The sequence below is a fragment of the Carassius auratus genome, unplaced genomic scaffold, assembly GCF_003368295.1.
Source record: "Carassius auratus strain Wakin unplaced genomic scaffold, ASM336829v1 scaf_tig00007763, whole genome shotgun sequence".
Classification (NCBI taxonomy): Eukaryota; Metazoa; Chordata; class Actinopteri; order Cypriniformes; family Cyprinidae; genus Carassius; species Carassius auratus.
This window is the reverse complement of record NW_020523877.1, coordinates 63591-78251: the sequence shown is the minus strand read 5'-3', so window position 1 is coordinate 78251 and position 14661 is coordinate 63591. Positions and strand designations below refer to the sequence as shown.

At 35.0% G+C, this 14661-nt stretch overlaps 1 protein-coding gene and 1 long non-coding RNA gene across 2 annotated transcripts; both read right to left on the bottom strand.

Annotated features, from left to right (window-relative positions):
- Positions 1-923: 923 nt before the first annotated feature.
- On the bottom strand, positions 924-2989 carry LOC113071642 (uncharacterized). The gene is made up of 3 exons (XR_003280175.1): positions 2360-2989; positions 1977-2103; positions 924-1032 (listed from the first exon to the last, which is right to left on the bottom strand). It is a non-coding gene; the product is annotated as an uncharacterized LOC113071642 (long non-coding RNA).
- Positions 2990-4818: 1829 nt separating this feature from the next.
- Positions 4819-12983, bottom strand: LOC113071641 (ribonuclease inhibitor-like). Its single transcript, XM_026244948.1, has 4 exons — positions 12876-12983; positions 12589-12762; positions 11759-11932; positions 4819-5008 (listed from the first exon to the last, which is right to left on the bottom strand). Exons 1-4 carry the CDS (start codon positions 12929-12931, stop codon positions 4825-4827), a joined length of 588 nt encoding a protein of 195 aa, XP_026100733.1. The 5' UTR covers positions 12932-12983; the 3' UTR covers positions 4819-4824.
- Between the last annotated feature and the right edge of the window lie 1678 nt (positions 12984-14661).

Here is a 14661-nt window from a genome sequence, read left to right as displayed (position 1 = left end):
TATAAATGTGATTGTCAGAAAATCATCCTGTGTAACTGTTTGTGAAAAGGTTGTCAAAAAGTTAACTTCACATAAATGCACATAATTCATATTCATGAATTTCAGGTGAAACTCGAGAGATTAGGATATTGTGCAAAAGTTCATTTAATTCAGTAATTCAACTTAAAAGGTGAAACTAATATATAGATTCATGCAAAGTGAGATCTTTCATGTTGATATCTGTTATAATTGAGATGATTATGGCTTATGAAACCCCAAATTCAAAATTTGAATATTGTAAAAAAAGTTGAATTGCTGAAATAAATTAACTTTTGCACAATATTGTAATTTTGAGTTTCATCTTAGTTTTGATGAAGCTGAGACTAAATCTCCCACTGAAGTATTTAGATTTTAAGTTCAAGATCTCTCTGCCCACTGCTTCTAGAGTTTGGCATTAAGTAATTGACATACTTCATGAAAGGTTAGAATTTCAAATAGACAGTTATTTTTTATCCGCTTAGAAAATCGCCACGTTTTATTTTGTGCCACCATACATACGCGTGTAACTACTCATGTAACGGTCTTTAAATAGGGAAAACAAGGACGTGTTTGGTGGCTTCTAAATTCTTCACTGTTTGGTTACTAAAGAATGAATGGGGCTAGGCTTAATGCTAACACATTCACAACGCCCCCTGGGTGAAGATGAAGTGCACACAAATTGAAAAGACAGGAATGTTTTAATTTGTCTAAGTTAAGATTCGTTTTCCTTTAACAAAGATAATTTCTGCCTTTTTGCTCAGTTTCGGACTTGAGACTTAACTCGTACTCGAGATATAGGGAATTTACTACAACAGAGATTGTAATGTTACCTTAATCTCGCAGATGCCAGTTCCGTTACAGTCACAAGCGACAACCCCATCAGGGGAGGACCCCATGTATGGCCACTTGGGGTTCAGCCAGAGACCACTGCCCATATAGGAGAAGCCTGCATGCTCCTGAACCATCAGCTTCTCATATGCTCCTCTGGCTTGTGCTTCATGTTTGCATCCATAACTGTACACATGCAACACATGAAACATAAATTACTTTGTATTGCACGTGTAGAGCAAGTTCAGTGATTTAAATGCTATTAACCTAACCCAATATTTAGTTCTAATCCTGCATAACCCTAGTCGTATAACCCTATAACTAATGTTGATCTTTCAGGGCTGGTCTGTCTCTGGTGTTCTGTATTCAAGAACAGTTTTAGGAAGCACACAAGATTTTGGGATGAATTCTTTGTGGTAAGGCTCCCTAGCCATCAGTGCTGCACTCCTTGGACAGTTTTTGCTCAATGTCTCAAAAAACTAGCATATGTTTCTGACCCTCTCTTCACTCTTGGGCATGGAAGTGATAAGTTAACACAAAGACGATCATTAACTCCACATTTCTGTGGTCCATAACATATCTATATGCAGTTTAAATCTGCCGTTTATCCGATGGCTGTGAGGAAAACAGGTAAGGCTATCATCAACAGGATTGAGTATTTATGTGGGTCTTTGTTGTCTTAACTCCTCTTTGCCCAACAGGGAAATTGTGACTGACCACAATGTCACAAGCTACACAGATTTATGCAGAATATAGAATAGAAATACTTTAATAATCCCTGACATTAGGTATGATGAAATATAATGAAAATCCCCTCATAGAGGGGAAAATTCTGTCATCATTTACTCACTCTCATGTAGTTACAAACCCACATAAATTTCTTTGTTCTTATGAACACTAAGAAAAGAGTTTAGAGAAATGTTTGTAATTAAACCATTCGTGGACCCTATTTACTTCCATAGCAGGATAAAGGAATACTCTGTAAGTAAATGGGGTCCACAAATGGTTTCGTTTTTTGGGTGAACTATCCCTTTAATTTATTAACATCATAATTTAGCCTACTATCAAAAAGTGTCACAAGATAACATTCTCTGTCCAACATTTGGTTTGCTGTGAACATGTCACCTTACCTTTTTTACATGTGATGGCATCAGCCACTTGCACTTCTCTGTTGTGCAGGAAGCTGAATCTTGCATCTTTACCCCAACTTCAATGGAAAAAAGAACTGCCTCTACATGAGAACACGATTCTGATAGTCTGTGAACAGAATACAATATGACATTTTTTAAACATCAAATGCAATCGGCAAGTGGCAAAGTGTCATATAAAGCACATTTTGATGATGTGCATATAGCCTACTTGTACTAATATGGATGGAGTAGCACTTTACATTAATCAATATGTTTATTCCTTAAAGCTCTTCCCTAGTTCTGAAGTACACAGTATGCTAGCAGTACAGTATGTGTGTGTGTGTCTCATTGTGTAAACATCCTAGCTAACATAAATTACTTACACTGCCATGCAATTGCAATGAGCTGCAATGACTTCTCCATCCTCCTTCACAATAATCCAGGTCTTCAGAAGTGTTTCGCTTGACCTCTGAGAGTCTTTTACCTTGAAACATTAAAGACTGTCAGACTAACGCCATCGTTAAGATGTGCTGCGTTACTGCTAGCATCTTAGCACATAAAACAATATAAAAACAAAGACTCACTCTGGCGAAGACCAAACGATGATCATCGTGGAGCCGTTGGACACAGAGGTTGTGGACCCACCCATTGACAAAAAAGTTGTATGCCTCCAGACTTTTAAAGGCCTTAATTTGCTGTCTGGTGTAGTACGATGTCTGAAGGACCTCAACTGTCTGTAAATCTTTCAGCTTTACTAAAAAACTTACTCATCTTCATAAAGTCATTACTATTAAATGTTGATGGAATATTAAAATCAGGTGGCGTCTGGTTATTCATTAATCTAGCCACTGTGCTAAATAAAAACCTTGGATTGTTTTGGTTATTTTCTATGAGTTTGATCTAAACATGCACATCTGTGCCGGGATTTGTGTGAAACAGAAGCAGTTTAATGTGAAGTTCAAAATGAAGTTTGTAGCAATGTTACTTTGTATTACATAGAAATAATGGAGCATTTTTTGTTTGGAACTCCTATTCTTTTCAATGTAGATTGTCTTTTTACAAACTTTAAAATGCTTTAAAAATGTGTTGAAGTTAGTTTAATACTTTGAAATGTGCTAAAAATGCTAAAATGGGCGCGAGTTTGATCCCCACAATGACTAAAAACTGGTTGTCTGTGGCAGAACCCAGATATACGCCATACCTGAAAGGTTCCCACAGGTAAACACTATGTCAGGTGTATAACTTTTGTAGTGAAATATTTGTAATCTTAAGTGAGGCAAACAGGCTTTTTAGTTTTTCCACATAATTTCTTTTTTAGGTCATAGGAAAGGGTGGTCCCCATTATGTATCTATTCTGACAGGTGACCCCCACGATGCAGTGTGTGTGCGCATGTGTATGTGTCTGTGTGTTTGTGTGTGAGTGAGAGAGAGAGAGAGAGTGAGTGTGTGTGTGTGTGTTTAGACATACATTTCTGTAGTCCAGGTGTAATCCTGGATTCTCCTCCAAGATCCACACTAGAAAACACACACAGATTCACATTCAGTAAGTGAACAAATTGATGTTACTATGCAGTTACTATAAAAGGTATTCAAGGTGGTTTCTAGGGAGTTGCTATGTGGTTGGTAACTGATGAAGTACGTGTTTTGGTTGCTTTGCGGTTGATAACATGTTCAGGGTGGTTTCTAGGGTTTTGCTATAAGGTTGCTAAGGTACAAAACATGGTTGCTAAGGTGTTGCTGTGTACATGGGGTGGTTGCTAGTATGGCTGTGTATCACCAGTCACAATATGATATGTACCCCGTCCACTCTTGACTGTAGATGGAGAAAACAGTTGATCTCTGCATTATTTAGTGCCTCCAGAACTGTATAGAATCAGTAATGGTGTAGGTTTCACGTTAACATTGGGCACTCATGACCAGTACAATATACTAATTGTTTGCATCTTGTTTTCAAGCCCATGGATAATAATGTTCTCATTCTAATATATTAATATTGTAATGTCTTCATTGTTTTATATTGATAAAATCATCTTTACATTGCTGATAAGTAGTTATTGCACAAATGTTCTAAACTAATACTGAGTCTTCACTCCAGCTCACATGCACATATTCAGTCACTCATACAGATCGAGCAACATAGAAACTTCGGAAGCGATACAGGTGTTTTGTAATTGGATGTAAAAAACATATGAGTCTTCATTTTCTTCTGACATCAGAGCCACTGAGGAGGCAGTGGATTAGTTTAATTTTTGATGGTAACACCACCGAATACACACACACACACACACACACACACAGACACACACCAAAACGAAAGAGTGAGGTGAGAAGTAGCTCATTATCATTTAAAGAAACTTGGCTAGCAGGGAACAGAGATGTTTTGACAAGGTAAAAGGATGTTGTTTTACACCACCATTAAAAAAATTTAACCAAAGTAGGATTTCATGTATGTAGTATGTAGTACAAAAGAATCATACTAACTTGTGGAAAATGGGCATACGATATTCACTTTAAAGTTAGTGCTTTTTTGTTCCTTCATTTACAAGTTGTTAATGTTTGTAACATAATTTATCATTTTGAATATGTTTGTTTCTACCTTTTATGGAAGCTGTAGGGAGGAGGCTGCTATTTTTATAATTTTAATTGTTTGCTCTTGTATTTTGGCCAGGTGTTAAAGTACTGTTTGGTTGTCAATTTGTTTTGTCTGAGCAGATTAGTTAAGATTTAACTCCATAGACTAGAGTTCTTTAAATTCTAAATATGGTTGCATCCTCTTAAAACTCGTAGACTCATATGGATATAACCAGGGACACTGAAAAGTTTAAACAATAAAACCGAAAACCTCTTCCTACTTGACATACTTGAATTTATAAAGTGAGCAGTTTGGGTCCTCCAGTTTTTCCTCCAGCTTGACTCCTGAATCTCCCAGGTGATTATAGCTTAGATCCAGCTCTCTCAAGCATATGGGGTTTGAAGTCAGAGCTGAGGACACATAACAACATCCCTCCCCTGTCACCATACAGCCAGACAATCTGGCAATACAAAAACATACAGAAATAGTCCATGTCATCATTTTTGTCAAATATTTAATATTCACAGAGACAGAACAGACTTTGTTAATATGTGCAGTTAGTTTGTTTGGGTACTGAAAATCTGAATATTCCATTTTAAAGATGACCGAGCAATGTGCTGAGGAGGCAGAATCATAGAAACATATGCTATGCACACAAGCCTCATTCTAATTAAAGGGGTCATATGATGCAATTTCAAGTTTTCCTTTCTCTTTTGGAGTGTTACAAGCTGTTCATGCATAGACAAGATCCCTAATGTTACAAAGACTAAATTCTCAAATCCAAAGAGATATTCTTTCTAAAAGACTGGTTGTAGAAACCAAAATACTGTATGTTTTATGCAAAGATAATTGGTTTAATTTTGTGTATTTCTATGTGTTATTTAAGCTGACCCCATCTAATGGCTCAGGTGGAGATGCAAGGCCTCTGAGATAAAAGACCTGAGGGTGTGGCTATACAGGAAGTGACAGTCTTTGACCTTTCGTCTGATCCATGTGTTGACTCAAGCGACAATCTACTTTATATCTTTGCAATCCTTTACTCTATCAAGGTTTTGTTCAATTGCGATAAATGTTTCCTCACGTTTGGACCAATCAACTATGTGGACAATGGATTTGTAAAGACTGTGAGTGTCAAGCCTTTATTTGTTCAGCCTCCAAAGTGGATATCTGACCACTCAACTGGTCATCAGCATTCTAAAACGCCTCGTAGAAACATGCACGACATGTCTAAATCACTGTTTGGGAAGATTTGCATAACGCCGCCCAAATGTTTATGTAAAGAAAGAAGGTGTAACTTTTATTTTCACTGTAGTATTGTTGCTGCCGCCACTATGCTGTGGAGACAATGTGTGTTTCGTTGTGAATGCGAAGCTACTTTGTTTGGTCTTCCAAAAGAGAACACAACTAGAAATCAGTGGTTAACCCTCTGAAGTCAATTAATGCTTATATGCGTTATGAGGCATTTTCTCCTGATAACCCTGAAAAGAACTTAAATTACACTTTCAGTTTTGATCGAACAGATAAGAGAAATACATAAATCGAATCTGTAAAGGGTCTACTTTTTTTGCATACAGACATAATAACAACAAAACTTTGTGCACTTATACAATAAATATAACAAACAAGGTGTGCTGTCTGCAGCCTTTGTCTGCGCTGATCTTCATTTAGAAACGCGTCATTAAAACAAAGTGTAACTCAGTGAATACGCAATGAAGAAACATGAGAGAGATATCTATAGAAAGCCTGAAATGTCTGCTTATAAACTAAACAAGTGCTGCTGAAAACAAATATTCCGTGATAAAGCAATCCATATGAACACAACGTGATTTCCGTTTTTCACATCTCCTTTCATTATCTTCTAATGCGACCACGTCCCCACGCTGAACGTGCTATTCAGATTCTAATGTTTCACTGAACCAGACTGTTCTTCAAGTTTTTTTTATTTTACTGTTTGCTTCGCGATGAGAGGAATAAGACATAATTCACCCCAAAAAGATGTGATGTGGTTGAGGATTTGAGATTTGGATTTCCTCAGAAAAAAGAATGAAGCACTTTATTCAGCACAGATCATAAACATGAGTAAGTCTCTTTTTACTTACTTATATACTTGCACTAGTTTTCACATAACGTGTAAACATTTTAATAGTTAGACATTTTCCAAAGACTTTTTCCAAACTATAATTCCTGACTAAATGTATAATCAAGTGAAACATTATGAAGTTTCAATAACTATATACAATACTATACAACTCAAAAGCTTGTAACACAATGCTGTTCTTTCAATTTATCCCTGCTAAAAAAACTGAAAACATATTCCCAGCTCTTTTCAACATTAATAATAACAATAATAATAATAATGATAATAACAACAATAAATGTTTTTTTTGTAGAAAATAAGATTGTTAAAATGATTTCTGAAGGATTGTGTGACTGGAGTAATGATGCAAAAAATTGAAAGTTTGAAAGTCATCTTTGATTGTTCCTAATAAACTGTTTAAATGCACTCCCAAGTGGATATTAAATTATGTTGTGGGATAAATATATTCTAAATAAACTACAAACATAAAATTATACAGATTTATTTTGTCCTCAAATTCTTTCTTGTAACTCCTCCCTCTCATTGACACAGCTGACTGAGAGGCTCATTATGCAGCTCATTATGCAGGCCTTTGTCTTCTCAGGTGTAAATCTCAATGATATTCATGATAGTTGATGCCTACTTGCATATGACTTTTAACATCAAAAAGTGTCTTAGAAAATTTAAATCAATATAATGATTTCTGTGAGTGAGTAAACACCAGTGTTAATTTTGACACGAAATTTTAATTTAGTTTTAGTCTTAGTCTTTTGACTATAATTCTTTTTAGTTTTAGTCAAGTTTTAGTCATCTGATTTGTTTTAATTTTAGTCTTATTTTAGTCGACTAAAATTGCTTGGTATTTTAGTCGACTAAAATTGCTTGGTATTTTAGTCGACTAAAATTGCTTGGTATTTTAGTCGACTAAAATAAGACTAAAATCAATAACAGATTTACTAGACAATTTTTTACAGCTGGTATAGGAAACAAACTTAACCAAAATATATAAAACACAAATTCAACTTTATTTCAACACAACTGTGTCTTTATTTTGATTCAAAAGCTTTTATGCAGCAACAAACACTGTCATGATAATGTAAACAATAACTAGCTGCCAGTTGACCATCAATAAAAGAAAAATAACGTTAGGTCCAGGACCTTAAAGCTTACAGCTGAGCTGAACAATAAGTGCATACATTTAAAGTAAATATTTAATAAGTTGGGTGGATAAAAAAAGTAACAAGATTTTATAAGGTATTCATTTGTCTAGCAATATTGTATGTTTTAAATACTACAATATTGCTAGATTTGTATGTATAATGATAGGATGTGAACATTCATGTTTCACATGACTAATATAGAAATATTTGTGATATTGTCAACAAGTAGAACATTATAAAATATACTAAACATTAGTATTAATCAAATGTATTTATCATGATATTACGTATTAGTATTGTGCTCGCATCTAATTTGAAGAAGGGGCTATTTTACAGTACTTTTCAGTTCGTAATATTTAATGCTACAACATCTACGCACTGCACTATTCCAATTTTGCTTAGCTCAATAAACAAAAGAACATCGTTGTGAAATTACATTTGAGAAAATGTCCGGGTGGCTCGTCTGTAAATGTCTTTTCAAATTGGTTGTGTTCTTGCCACGAATGAGCGCTCTGCGTGCTTTACACTTTGTTTTGTTTTGTTCGTCGTCAAACGTGAAGTGAGCTGAGGACATTTTGTCGCTCTTTTAGACAGTAGGGACTTTAAGCAACAGCTGCGAATGGAACGGCCACAGCGACCGGAAGTTTGCCGTCACACCGCTGTAGCCAAGAACGTAAAAGTCACTAAGCAACGGTAATACAGAACAGCGCAACGCAGCATTAATTCATTTATTGAGATCCAAAAAAATATATAATTTAAAAAAGCAAGAGAAGGATTGCTTTTGGCGTTAAATGACAATCTTTTGTCAGAAGAGGAGTTTTTAATATTGTATGATGTAAATAAGTCTAAAAACATAACATTTATTTACCTAACCTCTCACGTTGTAGCGACTCCGGCAAATCAGCTGTTCTCCCGTAGTAGACCGTTAAATTAGAACGTCACAAAGTAGCAGTTAAATTCGCGCAGGCGCAATACAACGCCAGAATGGCGTTGCCGTTCCACCAGAGGCTGTTGCTTAAAGTCCCTATCACCTCTTCGAATGCCGACTTCCCGGGAGCTCATAAAAACTGAAAACCTTCGCTTCACGTCTCAATAAGTCAGGCTCTGATTGGTTCTCTTCTCTCATGCAGTCTGTTCTGTTTTGCCGGTTCTTTTGCTCATTCCTCGCATCTCTCCCGTCTGCTGATTTGATTTTCGTCACAGTCTATTTTCGTCTCGTCCTTTATTCGTTGACGATAATGTCAATCAATTTAGTCATAGTTTTAGTCTCCATCAGTGCCTTCTATTTTAGTTTTCGTTTCGTTTTCGTCGGCAAAAATATATTCGTGACGAAAATAATGACGAAAATATTTAGTCAACGAAATTAACACTGGTAAACACGATGATTTTCACATAATTTAGAAAGAAAAATTCTAGGCTACAAGCTCCAGTTCTCAAAAGTCCCAGGAACCAATGTTCTGTATGTGTTTTATTGCCTTATTCAAGTGATTTAACATTTTTAGTTTTACACTAACCACGCATAACATTTTTTTTTCTCTCAAAAACACAATCATGTACATACTGCTGCTCACATATTATTATAGCACAGTTTGTGCAGATCACAGTGAGATTAGACTTTAGCCATTTAGATGTGTATAAGAAACTAAAATAAGCATAATTGTCAGGGCATGACAAAACTTCTCCAAGGCCCCAAAAATACCCTTAGACTCCAGAGGGTTAAGTTGTATTTACAACACTGTTCCGGAACAATTCAACCCAAATATTCAGATGTGTGCAGTGTATTTTATGGAGGACTGTTTCCTGAACCTACAGACTAGCCTACAATGTGTCTGTGTTCAAAGGCTGTTTCTATGAAGTTTGGCAATTCCAACTTTGCAAGGATGTATGTTCATGATTGTGTTTTTGAGAAAACAACATTTATGTGTGGTTAGTGAAAACTAAAATTTTGAAGTCACTGAAATAAGGTCATAAAACACCTAGAGGACATTTGTTCAGAAAACTGCCCAACATGGACCTTGTAGCCTAGAATTTTTGCTTCAAAATTATGTGAAAATCATCTTGTTTACTCGCTCATAGAAAACAATAGATTGGTTATATATATATATATATATATATATATATATATATATATATATATATATATATATTTTATATATATACTAATAATTATATATTACAAATTATTCCGAATTTGGAATATATTTTAAGAATACTATTCCCATCAACTGGTCAAAATGCACAACTTTATGCTGCTTGAAAGACCCGTGTGCTGCTCTGATGTAAACAGCATGCATGAGAAGCACTTGGGGGAACACATGAGAGGTGCACTGAATGAAAGTACATTCACTCTCTGACAGCAGATGGCACTTAACTGCAGAAAAAGCAGCATTTACTCTGGAAACACCCATAAATAAAGCAGCTGCAACTGTGTCATTTAATAAGATAACATGAACTAACAGTTGTATTTTTTCTTTAACAAAGATTAATAACTTCTGTAGCAAATATAGATATTGCTCATTGTGATTGTTAATGCATTAGGTTATCTAATGAAGTATTATTGTAAAGTGATACCTATGGGTCTTTATAGTTCTTTAATCTGCGTAAAATTTTTAACTTTATACGTTTTCTGTATTGCTTAATTCTATTTAAATATTCAGTTATTTTTGTTATAAAAAACTTATTTAACCTGTTATACTGTATTATGACCACTTTTTAAAAACTAAATTGCAATACCATGATAATACCGTATACCGTAATAAAAGCATGAGCAATTTATCGCAACAGGAAAATTTGATACCGGCATATCCCTAATACACACATAATAACATTCCTTATAAGCTTTCCATTGAAAAACAGTGATCTGTCCTCGATGCTTGAGGCTTAGACCTTTTTAATGATATATAGTTTGTATTGATGAAATTTGTCCCATTTCATTTAATCTATTCATAAATATTGACGTATGCAAACAAAGAGAGTTAGTGTTTCGACGTCCAGATACAGGTTAACAGGTTAAAATAGATTTGATATGTAGTTAATGTTGCTGTTTACTCATTTCAAACTACTATTTCACAATACTATGTGCATTTTCAGTGGTTGGCAGGGGTTAGGTTTCTGTTATGATTGCATTTGCTGGAGTCAAATAATTCATACAGACATAGAAATAGTAGCGTGAAAGACGGGATTATTGATGGGAGGCTGGTGTGGGTTGTTAAGTAACACCCTTTTCATATACTCACCAGAGCCTTGTTAATTCTTTAACACATACAATCACACTGGTGTGATTAGCTCTTTCAGTATATCATGTCATCAACTGCTGAATTTAAATCTACTTTTGCGCTTTGGCTGGTGCAGAGCCAGATTGGACATGCTGAGTGCTTGTCATATTATCATAAATATTCAGTGTTTTCAACAATAGAATGTTTATTTTAGGTTACAGACATAAATACACACAAGTACTAGCAATACCATACATTTACAGTTTGTAAAATACACACTAATGTCTATGGAAACAGCAATGTGTCACACAGATCTATTGTGGCTGCGTTGTGTCACATGACAAGCATGATGCTTTGCCATGGATACAAAGGTGATACATTCTAAAATAATGGTCACTTAAAAAAAACTTACTGGGGGCTAAGCTAGTATATTTTAAACTCATGTGCAAAACGGTTAATTTTTGACCCTAACTAAGATGTTAAGGATCTGCACCAACTGCTAGATAGTGTTGCTAGCTTGTTCAGTTCTGTCAGAAGCTATACTTAGAAATGCAGCAGTTTTGCAGTTTTAGTGATTGTTTCAGGCCATTTCAATCTTAGTACAATCCACATCTACATAAATATGGAAAAAAATGAATGCAAATTTAGTTTTGTCTCTATTTCTAGAATTCCATTGAAAGCAGATGCAACATTTGTTGACAACGTTCAACAGCCTAAATGGTAGCATTTTGTTAATTATTTTATGGTAAACCATTTACCTTAGTATCTCCAGCTGACAGTTTGGAGTCTTCAGTCCATCAGAAAGAAGTTTCACTCCTGAATCCTGCAGGTCATTGTTACTCAGGTCCAGCTCTCTCAGGACAGAGTGTGAGGTTTGTAGAGCTGATGACAAACTCCCACAAGACTGAGCAGTGAGATTACAGGTTGTAAATCTAAACAAGAACAACACAGTAGCTAATTACATACCGAATTCATAACAAACTAACATGACAGCACCCATCACCCATCACCCAGTATAGATCAACTTACATGGTTGATATACATGAAAGTGTTTAAATTACCAAATATATTTATTTGCACATATTTCAGAATCAGAATATCAGATATTTCATAATATAGTGAGCATGTTTGTGAATATTTTGAAAAAAAAAACAAGAAGAACAAAAAAAACCAATCCATGTGTCATACAGATCTATTGTGGCTGTGTTGTGTCACATGACAAGCATGATGCATCACCATGGAAACTGTAAGGCAATACATTCTAAAATAATGGTCACCTAAAAAATCTTGAAAGGGTTAAACGCGAAAGGGTTCATTTTGGACCTTAGCTAAGATGCTAAGGGTCTGCACCAACTGCTAGATAGTGCTGCTTGGTTATTCAGTGCTGTCAGAAACTTTTTTTTTTCAGCTCATTTAAATCTTAATACAATCTGCATTTACAAACATCTGCATAACTATGAAAAATAAATGCTTGAAAATTTTGTTTTTGACTCTGGAATTACATTGAAAGCAGAGGCAACATTTGTTTACAAAATTTAACAACCTAAATGGTAGCATTTTATTAATTATTTTATGATAAACCATTCACCTAAGTATCTCCAGCTGACAGTTTGGACTCTTTAGACCATCAGAAAGAAGTTTCACTCCTGAATCCTGCAGGTCATTGTTACTCAGGTCCAGCTCTCTCAGGACAGACTGTGAGGTTTGTAGAGCTGATGACAAACTCCCACAAGACTGAGCAGTGAGATTACAACAGGTAAATCTAAAAAAGAAGAACACAGTATTACTTACAGAATAAATCTTAACAGTGTTATTTTTTTGTAATTAATTATTTTTCATTGTTTTGGAAGTTAAACAAGTATTTCAAATTCAAACCTCAATATCTTCAGTTTAGAGTTTGGACTCTTCAGCCCTTCAGAAAGCAGCTTCATTCCTGAATCCTGCAGATCATTGTTACTCAGGTCCAGCACATTTAGATGGGAATTTGAGGATTGTAGAGCTGAAGACAAACTCTTACAAGAAAGAGCAGTAAAATTGCATCCACATAGTCTGTGTAAAGAAAAAAACAAACAAACAGCTATATTAATGTGAATTTATGTTTATATAGTTTATAGTTTATATAGTTTATAATCTTCAGTGCATGTTTGTCCTAAATACAGTGTAATTAGACTTTATTGGTGACACTTTTGTAATAAAACTATTGTAGTACATTAGTAGTTTATAAACTGCAGTTAATACATTAATAGACTATATACAAATAATTAGTTCATCATTCATTGTCACTGTAATTAACAAACTGTTATTGTTACTGTTCTATTTAATTAGCTCATATGTAAAGAATTAGATAATGCTTCTTGACCATAAATAGTACTCACTTTAGACTAGATCATGGAAAATCTGAAAATATCAAGTGCTTTAAATCAACATTTATTGGATATTAATTGCATTCACTTTCATTCAGTTTTTATACTGTACAAACTGTATATTCTGTCACCTAATTCTATCTCTTTTACAGGTAAATTAGTTTATAAATTGAAGTTTCTATGTTGTTAAGACATTAACAATGTGATAAAGAGAGGGGTCCAGAGACCAAGGCAGGTTCAGTCTCGTTTTAATGAAGAAAATAAGGATGTGCCGCACGGCTGTTTAACAAAACTGAGGATATATAAAATAAACAGGATCCTTGACCACTTCTTCAAAGGGAAACTCAGGATTACAGCCGGATGTCCAGGCTACTCTTTGGGTGGCGAGACCAGGAGGACACGTGAGAAGTGCAGTTCTCTGCAACCCTCTACGAATCCCGCTGGGCACAGCACAGAGAAGGAAAGCACAACCACTACACTTAGGCTCTACAAGAAACGCTGAATGAGACCGTAGGACTAGATTTAGACAGGACAAGACTACTACGATTACGCTCAGCTCCGTGCATCTAGTTTTAACAATAATCCGACAACACAGACATGAAAAAGAGCGGTAGATATAGCGAAGGCAAAAGAGGGAGATAGCAAACAGGGGTGATGATGAGAGAATGGAAATCAGCTGGCGGTAATGAGGGGTAAGTGTGAGAGTAGGACAAAAAACAACCAGCAGAGGGAGGAGAGGGATGAAAAGAAAAGAGAAGGAAAGCCAGGATCATGACAAACAAGTTATAAACAATAAGTGAGTTTTTAATTTATTAATACTGTTCATCCTTTATTAACAACTTGTTAAATATATCTAAGTGATGTATTTTTCTCCAGTATTAATTGAATTACTAATGTTTTCATGAAAACAAGAAGTTTTTAATTATCAATAAATAAATGTATATGTACACTAAGTAGACATTGAAAATGCCTCTTTTACCACGAGTTTGTAAAGTGCATTTGCAGCTTTTGACCGCTGAGTGGTGCTTTAACCACAAGTTATCAAACAAGCGCATCAAAGCACATTTTCGCAAATAGGTGTCAGTTTTGCTTCACTGATGTGTTTGATTTGACTGCTTCAGTCACGGAAAATGAAAGAAAAACATTATAGTTTAAATATTTAATATATTTAATATTTAATATTCACAGATGAAAGTTTGGTATTTATGAAGTTATGTGCATTTCTTAGAACGAGAAAGAGTCTGGTTTAATACCATGTAGCTTAGGAAATATAAGCACATATTTTAGATTTGACACAT

Bases quoted from the DNA above. Each gene is read 5' to 3' on its own strand.
- LOC113071641 (XM_026244948.1), bottom strand. From the start codon at position 12,931: ATGAAGCTGCTTTCTGAAGGGCTGAAGAGTCCAAACTCTAAACTGAAG. The intron at 12,763-12,875 runs GTTTGAATTTGA...CTTCTTTTTTAG, and splicing joins TCTAAACTGAAGATATTGAG to ATTTACCTGTTGTAATCTCA. The intron at 5,009-11,758 runs GTAAATGGTTTA...TTGTATTGCCAG, and splicing joins TGTCAGCTGGAGATACTAAG to ATTGTCTGGCTGTATGGTGA.